The 21,150-nt window shown below is 40.6% G+C and overlaps 1 protein-coding gene across 1 annotated transcript in view; it reads right to left on the bottom strand.

The window, feature by feature from the left end:
* Positions 1–16,518, bottom strand: part of LOC309617712 (uncharacterized protein) — a gene marked incomplete at its 5' end in the record, with an annotated part of 49,379 nt that extends 32,861 nt beyond the window's left edge. Inside the window, 2 exons of the mRNA XM_082370230.1 lie at positions 15,683–16,041; positions 16,512–16,518. Coding sequence (XP_082226356.1) covers positions 15,683–16,041; positions 16,512–16,518 — 366 coding nt within the window. The remainder of the gene's footprint in view (positions 1–15,682; positions 16,042–16,511) is intronic.
* Between the last annotated feature and the right edge of the window lie 4,632 nt (positions 16,519–21,150).

The raw sequence follows: 21,150 nt of genomic DNA, 5'->3' as shown, positions 1-21,150 counted from the left end.
GAGCCACAGCTACTGAGCCTGCGCGTCTGGAGCCTGTGCTCCGCAACAAGAGAGGCCGCGATAATGAGAGGCCCGCGCACCGCAATGAAGAGTGGCCCCCGCTTGCCGCAACTGGAGAAAGCCCTCGCACAGAAACGAAGACCCAACACAGCCATAAATAATTAATAAATAAATAAGTAAATAAATAAGTAAATAAATAATAAAAAGAAACGTCAATCTTTAAAAAAAAAAAAGGCTATCCAGCCCTGAAAAGACATGGAGGAAGCTTAAATGTGTATTACTAAGTGAAAGAAGCCAATCTGAAAAGGTCACACACTGCATGATTCCAACTATATGACATTCTGGAAAAGGCAAAACTATGGAAATGGTAAACAGATCAGTGGTTCCCAGGGGTGAAGGGGAGGGAGGGATGAACAGGCAAAGCACAGAGGATTTTTAGGGCAGTGAAAATACTCAGTGATACTGTAATGGTGGATACATGTCATTATGTATTTGTCCACACATGGAATGTACACCACCAAGAGTGAACCATAATGTAAACTATGGACTTCAGATGACAATGATGTGTCAATGTAGGGTTATCAATTTTAACAAATTTACCAGTCTGGTGGAGGATGTTGATATGGGGGAGGCTATGCATGTGTGGGGGCAGAGGGTATATGGAAAATCTCTGTACCCTCTTCTCAATTTTGTTGTGAACCAAAAACTGCTGTAAATAAATAAATAAAGACTTATTGTGTGATCATTTCACAATATATACAAACATCAATTCATTATATTGTACACCTGAAACTAATATAATGCTATAACTAATACATATAACTAATATAACATTATATCAATTATACCTTAATTTTTAAAATATTTTATTGAAGTATAGTTGATTTACAATGTTATGTTAATTTATGCTGTACAGCAAAGTGATTCAGTTATACATATATATATTCTTTCCCATATTCTCTTCCATTACGGTTTATCACAGGATATTGAATATAGTTCCCTGTGCTACAGGAGGACCTTGTTGTTTATCCATTCTATATATACCAGTTTGCATCTGCTAATCCCAAACTCCCAATCCTTCCCTCCCCCAGCCCCCCTACCCCTTGGCAACTAAAAGTTTGTTCTCTATGTCTGTAAGTCTGTTTTTCTTTCGTAGATATGTATATTTGTATTGTATTTTAGATTCCACATATAAGAGGTATCATATGGTATTTGTATTTCTCTTCCGACTTACTTCACTTAGTATTATAATCTCTAGGTCCATCCATGTTGCTGCAGATGGCATTATTTTATTCTTTTTTAGAATGAGTAATATTCCATGGTATATATATACCACATCTTCTTTATCCATTCATCTGTCGATGGATACTTAGGTTGCTTCCATGTCTTGGCTATTGTAAATAGTGCTGCTATATATGTAGGGGTGCATGTATCTTTTCAAATTATAGTTTTGTCTAGGTATATGCCCAGAAATGGGATTGCTGGATCATATGGTAACTCTATTTTTAGTTTTTGAGGAACCTCCACACTGTTTTCCGTAGTGGCTGCACCAATTTACATTCCCAGCAACAGTGTAAGAGAGTTTCCTTTTTTTCACACCCTCTCCAGCATTTATTATTTGTATTATTTTTTTTGAGGTTAATTTGTGCTTTTATTTGCCAGTATAACTTAACTATGGTGGCCTGCAAACTTTTTTGATCTAAAAAAAAATTTTACATCACAATCCAACAAACACACACCATATAATATATATACTTATATAAAAGTGAAACAAAAGTTTTGCCAAAAACTTCTACCCTGAGCGTTAATTCTCTTGAGACTTTTTTTTTAAGCAGTTTTAGGTTTACAACAAAATTGACAGGAAGGTACAGAAATTCCCCCAAATACCCCCTCCCCTCACATGCATAGCCATTATCAACAGAGTGGTACCTTTTTTTTTAACACCAAGGATGAACTGCATTGACAGATAATCACCAAAGTCCACAGTTAACCTGAGGGTTCACTTTAATGAAGTGAATAGTGTTGCACATTCTATGGGTTTGGACAAAAGTATGATGACATATAGCCAGCATTATAATGTCATTCAAAGCATTTTCACTGCTCATAAAAACTTCTGTACTCTGTGTATTCATCTCCCCTCTCCCCGCAAACTCCTGGCAACCACTGATCTTTTTATTGTTTCCATAGTCTTGCCTTTTCCAGAATGGCATATAGAATCTATTTTTCTTTTTCTTTTCTTTCCTTGAAAAGAGAGGTTCAAAGCCTTTATGTCTATAACACCACTTACAGCCCACCCAACGTGTGGACCAGATAGGCTCTAGGTGGCAAACTCCCCCACTAAATACTGTAGCTTTCCTTCCAGTATCGAGCCCTGCCCCACTGTCCTGCCCAGCAGCCACATGGAGGTGCAGAGGGACAGGTGTTGGGTATTTGTTCACAGGAAGGCCACAAGTTTTGTGCCTCTTGTCACAATGAAGCCAGATTCCTCTTAGGTTTGTTGTAAACAGAGAAGCCATTTCTTCAGGCCCTGTGCTCTGAGCACATCCCAGGCAGACTTTTTAATGATGGCCATTCAGACCAGTGTGAGGTGGTACACTTCATTATAGTTTTTATTTGCATTTCTCTAATAATTAGCAATGATGAGCATCTTTTCATGTGCCTATTGGCCATCTGTATGTCTTCTTTAGAGAAATGTCTATTTAGGTCTTCTGCTCATTTTTTTTTTAATTTTTAAAAACATTATAGAAAATAAAAACAATAAAATATAAACAAAAATAGCAGTATAATGAACTCTTCTGTATCCATCATCCAGGTTCAATCATAATCTTTTTTTTTTCTGAGATATACATTTTAAAGTAATAACTAGAATCATGACTTATAACATTATACCAGAACATATAAGATTTTTAGAAATTTCATGTAATGTCTGAAACATTTATATTAACATATTTCCATACAAATAACCCAATGAAAGTTTAGTATTAGTTGTTCTGTTTGTTTGTTTTTATACTGCAGGTTCTTGTTAGTCATCAATTTTATACACATCAGTGTATACATGTCAATCCCAATCACCCAATTCAGCACACCACCATCCCCACTCCACCGCAGTTTTCCCCCCTTGGTGTCCATATGTCTGTTCTCTACATCTGTGTCTCAACTCTGCCCTGCAAACCGGCTCATCTGTACCATTTTTCTAGGTTCCATATACATGCGTTAATATACAATATTTGTTTTTCTCTTTCTGACTTACTTCACTCTGTATGACAGTCTCTAGATCTATCCACGTCTCAGCAAATGACTCAATTTCTTTCCTTTTCATGGCTGAGTAATATTCCATTGTATATATGTACAACAACTTCTTTATCCATTCGTCTGTCGATGGGCATTTAGGTTGCTTCCATGACCTGGCTATTGTAAATAGTGCTGCATTGAACATTGGGGTGCATGTGTCTTTTTGAATTATGGTTTTCTCTGGGTATATGCCCAGTAGTGGGATTGCTGGATCATATGGTAAATCTATTTTTAGTTTTTTAAGGAACCTCCATACTGTTCTTCATAGTGGCTGTATCAATTTACATTCCCATCAACAGTGCAAGAGGGTTCCCTTTTCTCCACATCCTCTCCCGCATTTGTTGTTTATAGATTTTCTGATGATGCCCATTCTAACTGCTGTGAGGTGATACCTCATTGTAGTTTTGATTTGCATTTCTCTAATAATTACTGATGTTGAGCAGCTTTTCATGTACTTCTTGGCCATCTGTATGTCTTCTTTGGAGAAATGTCTATTTAGGCCTTCTGCCCATTTTTTGATTGGGTTGTTTGTTTCTTTAATATTGAGCTGAATGAGCTGTTTATAAATTTTGGAGATTAATCCTTTGTCCGTTGATTCATTTGCAAATATTTTCTCCCATTCTGAGGGTTATCTTTTCACCTTGTTTATGGTTTCCTTTGCTGTGCAAAAGCTTTTAAGTTTCATTAGGTCCCATTTGTTTATTTTTGGTTTTATTTCCATTACTCTAGGAGGTGGATCAAAAAAGATCTTGCTGTGATTGATGTCAAAGAGTATTCTTCCTATGTTTTCCACTAAGAGTTTTATAGTGTCCGGTCTTACATTTAGGTCTCGAATCCATTTTGAGTTTATTTTTGTGTATGGTGTTAGGGAGTATTCTAATTTCATTCTTTTACATGTAGCTGTCCAGTTTTCCCAGCACCACTTATTGAAGAGACTGTCTTTTCTCCACTGTATATCTTTGCCTCCTTTGTCATAGATTAGTTGACCATAGGTGCGTGGGTTTATCTCTGGGCTTTCTATCCTGTTCCACTGATCTATGTTTCTGTTTTTGTGCCAGTACCATATTGTCTTGATTACTGTAGCTTTGTAGTATAGTCTGAAATCAGGGCGTCTGATTCCTCCAGCTCCGTTTTTTTCCCTCAAGACTGCTTTGGCTATTCGGGATCTTTTGTGTCTCCATACAAATTTTAAGATGATTTGTTCTAGTTCCATAAAAAATGCCATTGGTAATTTGATAGGGATTGCATTGAATCTGTAGATTGCTTTGGGTAGTATAGTCATTTTCACAATATTGATTCTTCCAATCCAAGAACATGGTATATCTCTCCATCTGTTGGTATCATCTTTAATTTCTTTCATCAGTGTCTTATAGTTTTCTGCATACAGGTCTTTTGTCTCCCTAGGTAGGTTTATTTCTAGATATTTTATTCTTTTTGTTGCAATGGTAAATGGGAGTGTTTCCATAATTTCTCTTTCAGATTTTCCATCATTGGTGTATAGAAATGCAGAGATTTCTGTGCATTAATTTTGTATCCTGCAACTTTACCAAATTCATTGATTAGCTCTAGTAGTTTTCTGGTGGCATTTTTAGGATTCTCTATGTATAGTATCATGTAATCTGCAAACAGTGACAGTTTTACTTCTTCTTTTCCAATTTGTATTCCTTTTATTTCTTTTTCTTCTCTGATTGCCGTGGCTAGGACGTCCAAAACTATGTTGAATAATAGTGGTGAGAGTGGACATCCTTGTCTCGTTCCTGATCTTAGAGGAAATGCTTTCAGTTTTTCACCATTGAGAATGATGTTTGCTGTGGGTTTGTCGTATATGGCCTTTATTATGTTGAGGAAAGTTCCCTCTATGCCCACTTTCTGGAGAGTTTTTATCATAAATGGGTGTTGAATTTTGTCAAAAGCTTTTTCTGCATCTATTGAGATGATCATATGGTTTTTATTCTTCAATTTGTTAATATGGTGTATCACATTGATTGATTTGCGTATATTGAAGAATCTTTGCATCCCTGGGATAAATCCCACTTGATCGTGGTGTATGATCCTTTTAATGTGTTGTTGGATTCTGGTTGCCAGTATTTTGTTGAGGATTTTTGCATCTATATTCATCAGTGATATTGGTCTGTAATTTTCTATTTTTGTAGTATCTTTGTCTGGTTTTGGTATCAGGGTTATGATGGCCTCATAGAACGAGTTTGGGAGTGTTCCTTCCTCTGCAATTTTTTGGAAGAGTTTGAGAAGGATGGGTGTTAGCTCTTCTCTAAATGTTTGATAGAATTCACCTGTGAAGCCATCTGGTCCTGGACTTTTGTTTGTTGGAAGATTTTTAATCACAGTTTCAATTTCATTACTTGTGATTGGTCTGTTCATATTTTCTGTTTCTTCCTGGTTCAGTCTTCGAAGGTTATAACTTTCTAAGAATTTGTCCATTTCTTCCAGGTTGTCCATTTTATTGGCATAGAGTTGCTTGTAGTAGTCTCTTAGGATGTTTTGTATTTCTGCGGTGTCTGTTGTAACTTCTCCTTTTTCATTTCTAATTTTATTGATTTGAGTCCCCTCCCTCTTTTTCTTGATGAATCTGGCTAACGATTTATCAATTTTGTTTAACTTCTAAAAGAGCCAACTTTTAGTTTTATTGATCTTTGCTATTGTTTTCTTTGTTTCTATTTCATTTATTTTGGCTCTGATCTTTATGATTTCTTTCCTTCTGCTAACTTTGGGTTTTGTTTGTTCTTCTTTCTCTAGTTCCTTTAGGTGTAAGGGTAGATTATTTACTTGAGATTTTTCTTGTTTCTTTAGGTAGGCTTGTATAGCTATAAACTTCCCTCTTAGAACTGCTTTTACTGCATCCCATAGGTTTTGGATTGTCGTGTTTTCATTGTCATTTGTCTCTAGGTATTTTTTGATTTCCTCTTTGATTTCTTCAGTGATCTCTTGGTTATTTCGTAACATATTGTTTAGCCTCCATGTGTTTGTGTTTTTTACGTTTTTTTCCCTGTAATTGATTTCTAATCTCATAGCGTTGTGGTCAGAAAAGATGCTTGATATGATTTCGATTTTCTTAAATTTACTGAGCCTTGATTTGTGACCCAAGATGTGATCTATCCTGGAGAATGTTCCGTGCGCACTTGAGAAGAAAGTGTAATCTGCTGTATTTGGATGGAATGTCCTATAAATATCAATTAAATCTATCTGGTCTATTGTATCATTTAAAGCTTCTGTTTCCTTATTTTCATTTTGGATGATCTGTCCATTGGTGTAAGTGAGGTGTTAAAGTCCCCCACTATTATTGTGTTACTGTCTATTTCCTCTTTTATAGCTGTTAGCAGTTGCTTTATGTATTGAGGTGCTCCTATGTTGGGTGCATATATATTTATAATTGTTATATCTTCTTCTTGGATTGATCCCTTGATCATTATGTAGTGTCCTTCCTTGTCTCTTGTAACATTCTTTATTTTAAAGTCTATTTTATCTGATATGAGTATAGCTACTCCAGTTTTCTTTTGATTTCCATTTGCATGGAATATCTTTTTCCATCCCCGCACTTTCAGTCTGTATGTGTCCCTAGATCTGAAGTGGGTCTCTTGTAGACAGCATATGTTTGGGTCTTGTCTTTGTATCCATTCAGCAAGCCTGTGTCTTTTGGTTGGAGAATTTAATCCATTCACGTTTAAGGTAATTATCGATATGTATGTTCCTATGACCATTTTCTTAATTGTTTTGCATTTGTTTTTGTAGGTCCTTTTCTTCTCTTGTGTTTCCCACTTAGAGAAGTTCCTTTAGCATTTGTTGTAGAGCTGCTTTGGTGGTGCTGAATTCTCTTAGCTTTTGCTTGTCTGTAAAGCTTTTGATTTCTCCATCAAATCTGAATGAGATCCTTGCCAGGTAGAGTAATCTTGGTTGTAGGTTCTTCCCTTTCATCACTTTAAGTATATCATGCCACTCCCTTCTGGCTTGTAGAGTTTCTGCTGAGAAATCAGCTGTTAACCTTATGGGAGTTCCCTTGTATGTTATTTGTCGTTTTTCCCTTGCTGCTTTCAATAATTTTTCTTTGTCTTTAATTTTTGCCAATTTGATTACTATGTGTCTCGGCGTGTTTCTCCTTGGGTTTATCCTGTATGGGACTCGCTGCGCTGCCTGGACTTGGGTGGCTATTTCCTTTCCCATGTTAGGGAAGTTTTCAGCAATTATCTCTTCAAATATTTTCTCTGGTCCTCTCTCTCTCTTCTCCTTCTGGGACCCCTATAATGCGAATGTTGTTGTGTTTAATGTTGTCCCAGAGGTCTCTTAGGCTGTCTTCATTTCTTTTCTTTCTTTTTTCTTTAGACTGTTCCGCAGCAGTGAATTCCACCATTCTGTCTTCCAGGTCACTTATCCGTTCTTCTGCCTCAGTTATTCTGCTATTGATTCCTTCTACTGTACTTTTCATTTCAGTTATTGTATTGTTTATCTCTGTTTGTTTGTTCTTTAATTCTTCTAGGTCTTTGTTAAACATTTCTTGCATCTTCTCGATCTTTGCCTCCATTCTTACTCCGAGGTCCTGGATCATCTTCACTATCATTATTCTGAATTCTTTTTCTGGAAGGTTGCCTATCTCCACCTCATTTAGTTGTTTTTCTGGGGTTTTATCTTGTTCCTTCACCTGGTATGTAGCCCTCTGCCTTTTCATCTTGTCTATCGTTCTGTGAATGTGGTCTTTGTTCCACAGGCTGCAGGATTATCGTTTTTCTTGCTTCTGCTGTCTGCCCTCTGGTGGTTGAGGCTATCTAAGAGGCTTGATGGGAGGCCCTTCTGCTCATTTTTCAACTGTGTTTTTTGTTGTTGTTGTTATTGAGTTGTATGAGCTGTTTGTATATTTTGGAAATTGAGCCCTTGTCGGTCACACCATTTGCAAATATTTTCTCCTCAGTCATATATTAAATTAATAATTATGTATGTAATATATAATTATGCATATAATATATAATTATACCTTAATTTTAAAAATTGATGTATAGTTGATGTGCAATATTATATGCTACAGGTATATAATACAGTGATACAAAATTTTTAAAGATTATACTCCATTTATAGTTATTATAAAATATTGGCTATATTCCCTGTGTTGTACAATATATCCTTGTAGCTTATTTATACATGATAGTTTGTACTTCTTAATCCCCTACCCCTGTATCACTCATCCCCCCTTCTTTTTCCCCACTGGTAACCACTCATTTAATTACATCTCAATTTTTTAAAAGTCTTTAAAATTAATCTTGGACAAAGAAGACAAGAATATACAATGTAGAAAAGGCAGTCTCTTCTGCAAGTAGTGTAGGGAAAGCTGGACAGCTGCATGTAAATCAATGAAGTTAGAACACTCCCTCACACCAAACACAAAAGTAAACTCAAAATGGCTTAAAGACTTATGTATAAGACATGACACCATAAACCTCCTAGAAGAGAACAAAGGCAAAACATTCTCTGACATAAATCATAGCAACACTTTCTTAGATCAGTCTCCCAAGGCAATAGAAATAAAAGCAAAAATAAACAAATGGGACCTAATCAAACTTATAAGCTTTTGCACAGAAAACCGTAAACAAAATGAAAAGATGACCTATAGAATGGGAGAAAATATTTGCAAATGATGTGACTGATAAGGGCTTAATTTCCAAAATATATAAACAGCTCCTACAGCTCAATATCAAAAAAAACAAACAACCCAATCAATAAATGGGCAGAAGACCTAACTAGACACTTCTCCAAAGAAGATATACAGATGGCCAATAGGCACCTGAAAAGATGCTCAGCATTGCTAATTATTAGAGAAATGTAAATCAAAAGTACGAGATATCACCTCACACTGGTCAGTATAGCTATCATTAAAAAGTCTACAAATAATAAATGTTGGAGGGCTTCCCTGGTGGCGCAGAGGTTAAGAATCCGCCTGCCAATGCAGGGGATGCGGGTTCGGGCCCTGGTCCAGGAAAATCCCACATACCACAGAGTGACTAAGCCCATGCGCCACAGCTACTGAGCCTGCGCTCTAGAGCCCGCAAGCTACAACTACTGAAGCCCACGCACCAGAACTACCAAAGCCCATACACCTAGAGCCCGTGCTCCACAAGAGAAGCCACCGCAATGAGAAGCCCGCGCACCGCAACAAGGAGTAGCCCCCGCTCGCCGCAACTAAAGAAAGCCCGCGCGCAGCAATGAAGACCCAACGCAGCCAAGAATAAATAAATATATAAAAATAAATTTATTTAAAAATAAATAAACAAATAAAAATAAATGCTGGAGAGGGTGTGAAGAAAAGGGACCCCTCTTACACTGTTGATGGGAATGTAAATTGGTGCAGCCACTATGGAAAATAGTGTGGAAGTTCCTCAAAAACTAAAATAGAGTTACCATATGATCCAGCAATCCCACTTATGGGCATATACCTAGACAAAAGTATAATTTGAAAAGATACATGCACTCCTATGTTTATAGCAGCACTATTTACAATAGCCAAAACATGGAAGCAACCTAAGTATCCATCAACAGATGAATGGATAAAAAGGATGTGATATATATATACATACACACATATACATACACACACACCCTGGAATATTACTCATTCCAAAAAGGAATGAAATAATACCATTTGCAGCAACATGGATGGACCCAGAGATTATCATACTAAGTGAAGTAAGTCAGACAGAGAAAGACAAATACTATATGATATCACTTATATATGGAATCTTAAAAAATGATACAAAATGAACTTATTTACAGAACAGAAACAAACTCACAGACATAGAAAACAAACTTATGGTTACCAAAAGGGGAAGGGGGATAAATTAGGAGTTTGGAATTAACAGATACACATTACTATATATAAAACAGATAAACAACAAGGACCTACCGTATAACACAAGGAACTATATTCAATATCTTTTAATAACATATAATGGAAAAAAAACTGAAAAAGGATATATATATGTATATGAATCACTTTGCTGTACCCCTGAAACTAACACAACATTGTAAATCAGCTATATTTCAATTTTTTTTTGTTAAGTCTTTAAAAGAAGCCTGTGTATCCATGAGAAAAGAAAAACTAAACAAAACAGTGTAGTGCTGGCATAACAGACATATAGATCAATGGAGCAGAATTAAGAGTCCAGAAATACACCCATCAATCTATTGTCAACTGACTTTCAACAATGGTGCCAAGACCACTCAATGAGGAAAAAACAGTCTCTTCAACTAAAGGAGCTGGAACAGTGGGATAGCCACATACAAAAGAATGAAGCTGAACCCTTACCTCACACCATATACAAAAATTAACTCAAAATGAATCAAGGAATATATATAACAACTAAAACTATACAACTCTTAGATGAGAAAATAGGTAAATCATTATAACCTTGGGTCGGGCAATAGTTTCTTAGTTATGACACCAAAAGCACAAGCAACAAAAGAAAAAACAGACATATTGGACTACATCAAAATGAAAAACTTTTGTGCATCAAAGGGCACTATCAATGGGTTTTTGCAAATATTTGCAAATCATATATCTGATAAGGGTTTAGTACCCAGGATATACAAAACCTCTTAGAACTCAAACAATAAAAACAATGCAATTAACAACTCAAAAATAGGCAACGAGGGACTTCCCTGGTGGTCCAGTGGTTAAGAATCCGCCTTCCAATGCAGCGGATGCAGGTTTGATAGTTGGTCGGGGAACTAAGATCCCCGTGCTTCGTGGCAACTAAGCCCATGCGGCACAACTACAGAGCCCACGTGCTCTGGAGCCCGCGGGCCACAATTAGAGAGAAGACTGTACCGTCACAAAGAGCCCACATGCAGCAACTAAGACACAATGCAGCCAATAAATTAATTAATTAATTAATTAAATATTTTTTTAAAAAATGGGCAACGAACCTGAATAGATATTTCTCCAAGGAATATATATAAATGACCAAGAAGCACATGAAAAGATGTTTAATGCCTTTAATTATTAGGGAAATGCAAATCAAAACCACAATGATATCCCACTTCACATGCTCTAGGATGACTATTCTAATTCCCCCCGCCCCACAGGAGGAAGGGCTATTTGTCTCTCTTATTCACTGTTTTACTTCCTGAACTAGAACAGTCTCTGACACAGCATGTGCTTAATAAATATTTGTTGAATTAATTAATAACAAGCTCTAGGAAATTACATTCCAGAGGACCCTCCAGAACTAGGAAGATATCATCATGTCCATTTTTCTCCTCCATCCTCCCAGCATGCTCTCCGCTGAGAAACTGACAGGTTTGGTCATGGTTATAAAGAGCCAACAATGCAGCTTAAAGCTTTTCAAACATGAGAATTTTCTTTTCTTTTTTTTCTTTGGTGTCAAACTATACTAACTCTTTTAAAAACAAAAAATAACAAGTGTGGGTGAGGATATGGGAAAATTAGAACCTTCATACAATGTTGGTGGGAATGTAAAATGCACAACTCCTGTGGACAACAGTTTGACAATTCCTCAATAAGCTAAACACAGAATTACAATATGACCATGCAGTTCCACTCGTGGGAATATAATAAATGAAAACAGATATTAAAACAAAAACTTGTGGGAGTTCCCTAGTGGTCTACTGGTTAGGAGTCAGCACTTTCACTGCCATGGCCTGGGTTCAATCCCTGGTTGGGGAACTGAGATCCCGCGAGCCACACGGTATGGCCGATAAACAAAAATTGAGTAGTAAATAGAATATATTAAACACACACACACAAAAGAAAAACTTGTACATGAATATTCATAGCAGTACTATTCACAATAACCAAAAGGTGGAAACTACCAAAATGTTCATCAACTAATGAATGGACTAACAAAATGGGATACATCCACACAATGGAATGTCATTTGGGCATAAAAAGGAATGAAGTACTGATATATAATACAACATGGATAAGCTAAACAAAAGAAGTCAGATATCAAAGGACACATATTGCATGACTACTCCATTGAAACAGAAAACAAATTAGTAGTTACTAGGGGCTAGAGGGAGGGTGAATCAGGGAGTGACTGCTTAATGAAAACAGGTCCTCTTTTTGGAATGATGAAAATGTTCTGGAACTAGATAGTGGTGATGGTTGTACCACATTGTGAATGTATTAATGCCACTGAAATATATATATATATACTTTAAAATGGTTTACATGGTGAATTTTATGTTTTTACCACAATAAAAAAACAATTGTATTCCTATATATAATTAATGAACACTGATAAAATGAAAATTTTAAAACAATTCCACTTACAGTAGCATCCAAAAAATTAAATTCATAGAGATAAATTTAACAAAATATGTACAAAACTGAAAACAATGCTGAGAGAAAGTAGAGGCAGTAAATTTCTCTTGCTGAGACAGGGAAAGTAAAAGGAAAGGTAATTATTTTGAAAAGAAATACACATTAAGGTCTGCATTTTGGCATAAAACATGTCTTACAAATGGTTTTAATTGACAGAGCTTTAAATGAACTTCTCCTTTTTCTGGTTAAGAATAATCAAATATTATACATGTAGGAGTCAGTAAAAAAAATTTTTTTCATTGGGTTATGTATGACACATTAATAAAGAGTTAACAAAACTCCATCTTGAGAAAAAATACCTTTGGTTAACCTTCTATCACTCTGACCCTGTCAACTTGATAAAGATGTAATGGCAGCAGTGTTACTGTTACCAAAACGCAAGTCCATGTGCCCGACGCACAGAGGCCAAACAGTACCAAAACATGAGTTTGGAACAGAGAAAGGTTTACTGCAGGGCCATGCAAGGAGATGGGTGGCTCATGCCTTAAAAACCCCAAACTCCCTGAAAGCTTTCAGCAAAGCCCTCTTACAGGAAAGGTGAGGGAGGGGTACTGTTAGTTGTTGCAAACTTCTTGGTGTCAGATCCTTTATCTGAGGTCAGGTCATGGTCAGGAAACGATGTTCCTGTAAATCTCTACCAAACAAATGTTACTCTCTATTCTGACAAGAAAAGGGAAGGTCCCAAGGCACGACTCTCACCCTCCGAGGTCCAGGCCTAGCTAAGAGAAGGGGGTGTCTCCAGGGGCACTGGTTACCCTGCCCCAGAGCATTCGTCCAGCACCCAGTGTGGGTCTTCCCACCAGTGCCCAGGCCTGGTTGAAGAGGCAGATCTCAGTTGATGGATCCCTCAGGACCTGGTCCCCAGACCGTGCCCAGCTGTCACTGCTTAAGGAGCCAGGCGCCCAGGACCCAACTGGCCCTCAGGCTCCTCAGGCCACCCAAACAGCGGGGGCCAGGTTCCAAAAACTGCTTCCCACGCAGACTGCTGCTGCCATTAGGTCGCAGAGGCAGGTATGGGGGAGAGGTTCACCGCCGCCTCAAGGCCTGCACCCGGCCAGTGGGCGGTCTTGGCAAGGGCTCTGGAGCCCTGCAGGACACAGCCCCCAGCCTGTTCCCTGAGCCCCCCAACTCAGTCACTGGCTCGAGGCTGGGTGAGCTGGAGGGCCCGGTGAGAAGGCTGGGATCCGCCTCTTACCTCACTCTCCGCCTGACGACCACTGCACTGCTGACTGTTGGCTGAATGGGCCAACAAGGAGCTCATTGACAGTTGCTCGTTTGGGGGAGGGGCCCACTGCGATGCAGACCAAGGGCTGAATGGGGCCCACTGTAGCACCGACCAATGGCTGAGCAGGACCTCTAACACCGCTCTGACCATACAGCGTTAACGGTCTCCCGGTAACGTTGCCAGGTAACGGGGTGGGGGGAGTAACAGCGGGCAGCAAGGGCGGAGTGCTAAGAGCTCTGCACTGCCGGCTCTATTACATTACTAGGCAATACTGCCTAGGGTAAAAATGACCCCTTGTTGGTATCTGGACTGGAAGGCACCTGGTGAGAAGCCACAGCTTTGGGCTCCCTAAGTACAGTATAATCATGCCATTCTCTGCAAAACCTTGGAAGCTAAGGCCTTGCTCATGGGCTAAGAAGCATGAAATTTCTAAGCCATGGTAGCTCTTGCAACCACCTGCATGGTTGTTTTTCTTTACACCTGAGCTGTCATTAGATGCTGTTCTGATGCTGTGTTGATCACATGCAGTGTTTACTGTCATAGCTGATCTCCCCCTTTTTTTTTTTTAATATTTATTTTATTTATTTATTTTCCTTTTTTTGGCTGCGTCGGGTCTTAGTTGCAGCACATGGGATCTTTGCTGAGGCATGCAGGATCTTTCCATTACGGCGCACACTCTCCTCGTGTTTCTCTCTAGTTGCGGCACGCGGGCTTCTCTCTAATTGTGACATGCGGGTTCTCTCATTGAGGCGCCAGAGCTCAACAGTTGGGGCGTGCGGGCTTAGTTGCCCCGCGGCATGTGGGATCTTAGTTCCCAGACCAGGGTTCGAACCCTCGTCCCCTGCATGGGAAGGCGGATTCTTTACCACTGGACCACCAGGAAGTCCCCATAGCTGAACCCTTTTAAGTTTGAATGTCTATCTGAACCCCAGGCCACTAGTGGTCATAAAGCCATTGCATGACCTAGTGAATTTAGTTTAGAAAGCAGATATTAAAAGTTCAAGAAACCACATAAGGTAAGAAAGGTAAATTCATCTTTTAAAAAGTTAACAAGAATATACAGCATATTAAGAGGGGAGCACCTAGAAAAATAGGACTTTAACGGAGACAGTATTTAAAAGTGTTCTACTAAAAATTAGACCAAATTAATGACTATTGGGGTTATGAAAATTATTAAAAAGCATAAAGATCACCAATTTACTTAAGTCTAAGAGGAAAACATCATTACACTGCGGGCCTTTCTGTCACATTTAAGCATCCGCCCAGGTCGCGGGGGGACAGTTTTGGGGGTCCACCGTACACATCTGAAACGGGAACAAAGCAACCCTGCCTGGCAGAAGGCGGATTTCGGAGCCAGGAGCCCGGACTCGGAGTCGGCACATCGGGCATTCTCTTCGGGGCAGGAGGGGGCTGAGGGACCGAACTCGTCCACTTGGGCTGCTGCCCCACACTCCTGCCGCTGTCACCGGAGCCGGACAGGCGATTCGGGGAGGGTCCGGACAGGGCGCCCCGTCAGCTCGCGATAAACCCACGCCCCCTCTCACGCGGCTGGCCACAGGGCAAGATACTCGCCCGTCTGACCGCCGCCAGGTGGGCACCGGCCGGGCCGCGGCCCCGGGCGCTTCCCCCGCAACCCCTCGGCTCTACCCGGCCGGTTCCGGGCTCCCATCGTGGCCAGAGCTCGAGGGCCGGCCCACACGCTCAGCCGCTGGGACCCCGGCAAGGCGGCCTCTCCACAGCCAACGGCCGCCGGCAACGGACGCCCGCCCGCGCGCACCCGCCCCACCGGCCCGTGTGCCCGGTGCTCGGCCCCCGGCGCCCACCTGTTGGTCGCACTCGGGGCATGATTTGGTGGCCATCTTCACTTTCTTGGCTCGAGTTGCAGACATGCTCCTCTCTGGCGGCGGCGGCGGCGGCGGCGGCGGCGGCGGCGGCGGCGGCGGCGGCGGCGGCGGCGGTGGCGGCGGTGGCGGCGGCGGTGGCGGCGGCCCGGGCTCCGCCCCTCGTACTTCAGCAGCCCAGCCTCCGCCCGTTGATCCCCGCTGGCCAGAGTGAGGCTCTGAAGAGTGCGCGCGCGCGCGTGCGCGAGTTCGCGCAGAGCCTGCGTGCCGAGGGGGCGGGGCGCGGCGTGCGCCGGCTCCGCGGGACCGCGGAACACGCTCCCACCCACACCGCTCCTGTCCTTTAGGGCGTACCGATTCTCACGAGAGGAGACCGACTGCATCGTCCGGAGGGACGATGGACACGCCCTCTCTGGGCCAGACGAACGGCGTGGAGGCGTGGCTTGGCCGGGACTCGGCAGTAACGGGCGTCGGGCTCGACCAACTAATGCACAGACAGGGCGAGTCGTGGTGCTGAGCCCACCCCCTCCCCCAGAGGAAGGAGAACATGAGAGTGAAAAAGGCGGTGGGAAGTAAAGCGCTTGGCTCAGATGCTGCCGTTTGATAAACTTAAGTAAATGTTAGCGAGTCTAATCATTGCGGAATTGTAGTAGGGATTTTATATATTAACGCCCTGGACCCAACGTTGGAGATTGAAAATTCATTTATTTAATAAATAGTTGCCTAAGGCCCACTATTAGGCAAATTAAAATAGAATGCAATGTCTGCCCTCAAGGAGCACAGACTAGCTGTTTAGACCAGTGCTACTTACTGTCCATGATGAAAGACCAGTTCTTTTTTTATTTCATCATTTACTTTTAAGATAAAATATATTACTCCGGGACTTCCCTGGGCGCAGTGGTTAAGAATCCGCCTGCCAATGCAGGGGACACGGGTTTGATCCTTGGTCCGGGAAGATCCCACATGCCACGGAGCAACTAAGCCCCTGCGCCACAGCTACTGAGCCTGCGCTCTAGAACCCATGAGCCACAACTGCCGAGCCACGTGCCACAACTACTGAAGCCCCCGCGCCTCGAGCCTGTGCCCTGCAACAAGAGAAGAAACCGCAATGAGAAGCCCACGCACCACAGCGCAGGGTAGCCCCAGCTCGCTACAACTAGAGAAAGCCCGCGCACAGCAACGAAGACCCAACGCAGCCAAAAATAAATAAATTTAAATATAAAAAAAAGCAATTGGAACAAAGAAAATAATTTAAGAAATTACACTTTATTCTGACAAAATTTGCCAATCAGCATTTATTACATACAATGGCTGCTGCACTGGTATCTGTTCTACAATTTTAAGGAAAGCAAAGGTATTAGTGAAATCTCTATTCTACATATTAAAGCCTGTAAGCACACTTTCAATGAAAACAATGTATATAAATATTTAAAGCTTTCAGTGTGACAAATAAGATTGTTTCTTGTTTAGTTATTTATCTAAATCAGGTTGGATTGGTAAAAGCACCACTTGCAGGGAAAAATTTATGTCTAAACCATCTCAAGGCAGGAAAACTATCTTATGGAGGTATGTTAATGGTGATGGAAGAATAGATTTTAAAGCAATTTCAGTAAATTCGTGGTTCATTCTTAACCTTTATCCAAAATGAACTGATGATGTATTTTCAAAATTCATATTCAATCCTCATAAGTAGGTAGGTCTGACAATTTACCCCATATAGTAATGGTTAGAATTTAAAATGTCTTTCTTTTTCTTTTTTAATTAATTAATTTTTTTTTTTTGGTCTGCATCGGGTCTTAGCTGCGGCACCCAGGCTTCTCTCTGGTTGTGGCACGCAGGCTCCAGAGTGCGCAGGCTCGGTAGTTGCGGCGCGCGAGCTCTGTAGTTGTGGCACACAGGCTCCAGAGCGTGTGGGCTCTGTAGTTGCAGCACACAGACTCTCTAGTTACGGCGTGCAGGCTTAGTTGCCCCGCAGCATGTGGGATCCTAGTTCCCCCATCAGGGATGGAACTTGCGTTCCTTGCATTGGAAGGCGGATTCTTAACCACTGGACCACCAGGGAAGTCCCCTAAAATGTCTTTCAATGAAAGAAATTGATTCCAGATCCATGATTTTCCTATACGAGGATCTTCTTTTGAGGGAAAGTGCAATTCAAACTGTTCTATCACATTTGTAAAATATTTAATTATAATTTTTCACAGGTGTGCAATGTCAAGTTCATTTTCTCTTTCATTGATAATTGTCAAAATATGAAATAACAATATGTAAAACTGTTCTTTCAACTTTCTAACTTAAATTTTTGTTCTTCCGTCTTAACTGCCATACGTTGCATTCCTTCCTTCCATTGATATATTAAGATCCAAATATCCTTCACAAAATACTAGCAAACCAAATTTAGCAACATATTGACAGGTTTATACATCACAACCAAGTGAGATTTATTCTCAGAATTCTGGGATGTTCAACATACAAAACCATTCAGTGGAATAAACCACAAGAGTGACGGCAACAAAATGGTGAAATAGGAGTTTTCTACCATCTTTCCTTCAAAGAACACTGGTTTTGACAACACCCACAAATGAGAGTATCTTTGTGGAATTCCAGGAGTCCAGTGGAGAAGTTCTAGCACATACTTGGAGCAAAAAGTAAATCCAAGATTGGACACATTACAGAGGGCAAGAAAAGCAGTTTTACTTCATTTGTGTCTTCCCTCCCACAAGGCACACAGCTCAGTGGCAAAAGAGACCCCCTAGGCCTGGAATTTCTTCCAGAGCAGCAAGTGAGTGTCTGAGTGAGTGCCTAGTTTCCCCAGCTGTGCAGGACACTGCCAAAGAGGCCCACTTCTTTCTCACCCCTTCCAGAATACTGAGGTAGGTTGCACAGCTGAGAGTGGGGAGAGGCTGGGAGCACAGCAGGCAGGACTTGGAATGCATCAAAGAGATACGAATCCTACTAACTTCTTTGCAGACTCCATTAGAGGGACCAGCCACCAACTTCTGGAGGGGCCTTGCCAGCAGATCCCCCCAGCTGGCCCACAGGCATTCCCAACACTCCCCACACCTCACCAACATAACCTTCTGCCTTGTAACCAGCTCCCTGTGTGTGCCCCTCAGGTGGCAAGTACAAGCATTGGCAGAGAGCTTGTGAGCACATGCAGAAAGCTGGCCCAACTCTGCAAGATTGTGAGAAAGCAAACAAACTTGAACATTCACCACTACCTTAGGAAAAGTAAAGCAGATGCTGTCAGCACAAGGTCTAGTTTGTTGGATTAAAAGAAGGCATACAAATCTTAAGAATCAAAAAAGGGAACAAGAAGTGTGGAGTGGCTATATCCATAGAAAAGTTCTGAGAAATTCTCAGAATCCCTAGCCAGGATGATAGAAATTGTCTCCCAAAGCCAGACAGTAAAGGCCAGAGGTTACTGCTTTTTCAAATGCAAAGATAACAACTCTTCAAGGAACATATGAAAAATCAAGGAAATATGAAACCCCCAAAGCAACATAATTTCCCAATAACCTACCTCACAAATATAGATCTATGGATTGAATGATAAAGAATTCAAAATAGATGCTTTAAGGAAACTCAGTGAGCTACATGAAAACAAAGAAAGATAATTCAATGAAATCAGAAAAACAACACACAGGCTTCCCTGGTGGCGCAGTGGTTGAGAATCTGCCTGCCAATGCAGGGGACACGGGTTCGAGCTCTGGTCTGGGAAGAGCCCACATGCCGCAGAGCAACTAGGCCTGTGAGCCACAATTACTGAGCCTGCGCGTCTGGAGCCTGTGCTCCGCAACAAGAGAGGCTGCAATAGTGAGGGGCCCGCGCACCGCGATGAAGAGTGGCCCCCGCTTGCCGCAACTGGAGAAAGCCCTCGCACAGAAACTAAGACCCAACACAGCCATAAATAAATAAATAAATAAATAATAAATAAATAAAAGAAGAAAAACAACACACAAAATGAGAAGTTTAACGGAGACAGAAATTATAAAAAAAAAAAAAAAAGAACTAAAATTCTGGAACTGAAGAAAACAATGAATGTAATGAAAATTGTGATAGAGAATATTAACAGCTGACTTGAGAAAGCAAAAGAGTGTATCTCAACTTGAAGACAGGTCACTTGAAACTATCTATTCAGAGGAGAACAAAGAAAACACTGAAAAAGAGTGAAGGAAGACTACATGAATTATGGGATACCATCAAGCAAAAACAATTCCTGCGCTATTGGAGTCCCAGAAGGAAAAGAGAGGGAGAGGGAGCAGAAAACTTATTTAAAGAAATAATGGCTGAGAACTTCCTAAATCCAGGGAGAAATATGGACAAGTGAGTTTGTGAAGGTCATATGTCCCCAAAGAGATTCAACCTGAAGGGATTTTCTGCAAACACATTATAATAAAACTGTTTAAAATCAAAAAGAATAGTAGAAACAACAAGGGAAAAAAAAAAAAAAACTTCCTCACATACAAGGTCTCTCTCAGCACAAACCTTGTAGTCCAGGAGAGAGTGAGATGGGATGATACAGTCAACATGCTGAAAGAAAAAAACTGCCAACCAAGAATATTTTACCAGCTGTCATTCAGAAATGAAGGAGAGATAAAGAATTTCCCAGACCAATAAAGCCAGTGGGAGTTAATTACCACTAGATCTGCCTTAAAGAAATGCTGACAGGAGTTCTTAAAACTGAAATGAGAGTTGCTAACTAGTAACATGAAAAATATGAAAAGATAAAACACACTGGTAAAGGTAAGAATATAGTAAAATACAGAAAACTTTAATATAAGACTATGGTGGTGTACAAATCATTTAACTCTAATGTAAAGGTTAAAGACAAAAGTATTCTAATAGGGCTTGCCTGGTGGTGCAGTGGTTAAGAATCTGCCTGCCAATGCAAGGGACATGGGTTCGAGCCCTGGCCCGGGAAGATCCCACATTGCTGCGGAGCAACTAAGCCCATGGACCACAACTACTGAGCCTGAGCTCTAGAGCCTGCAAGCCACAACTACTGAGCCCACCTGCCACAACTACTGAAGCCTGTGCTCCTAGAGCCCGTGTTCAGCAACAAGAGAAGCCATGACAATGAGAAGCCCGTGCACCGCAATGAAGAGTAGCCCCCGCTCACCGCAACTACAGAAAGCCCGCACACAGCAACAAAGACCCAACACAGCCAAAAATAAATAAATAAATAAATTTATTTTTTTTTAAAGTATTCTAATAACTATTGCTACAATAATTTGTTAATGGATACAGAATATAAAAAGATGTAAATTGTGACATAAAAAACATAAAATGGGGGGAATAAAGGGTAGTTTTTGTATACAATTGAAGTTAAGTTGTTATCAACTTAAAATACACTGTTATAACTGTACAATGTTTTATATAAGCTTCATGGTAAGAGCAAGCAAAAATCTGCAGTAGATACCAAAAGATATAGAGAAGGGTATCAAAGCATA

Source organism: Balaenoptera borealis (genome assembly GCF_965194805.1).
Source record: "Balaenoptera borealis genome assembly, chromosome: 19".
NCBI classification, from domain to species: Eukaryota; Metazoa; Chordata; class Mammalia; order Artiodactyla; family Balaenopteridae; genus Balaenoptera; species Balaenoptera borealis.
The sequence above is the reverse complement of the archived record's forward strand: the minus strand, read 5'-3'. Positions and strand labels throughout refer to the sequence as shown.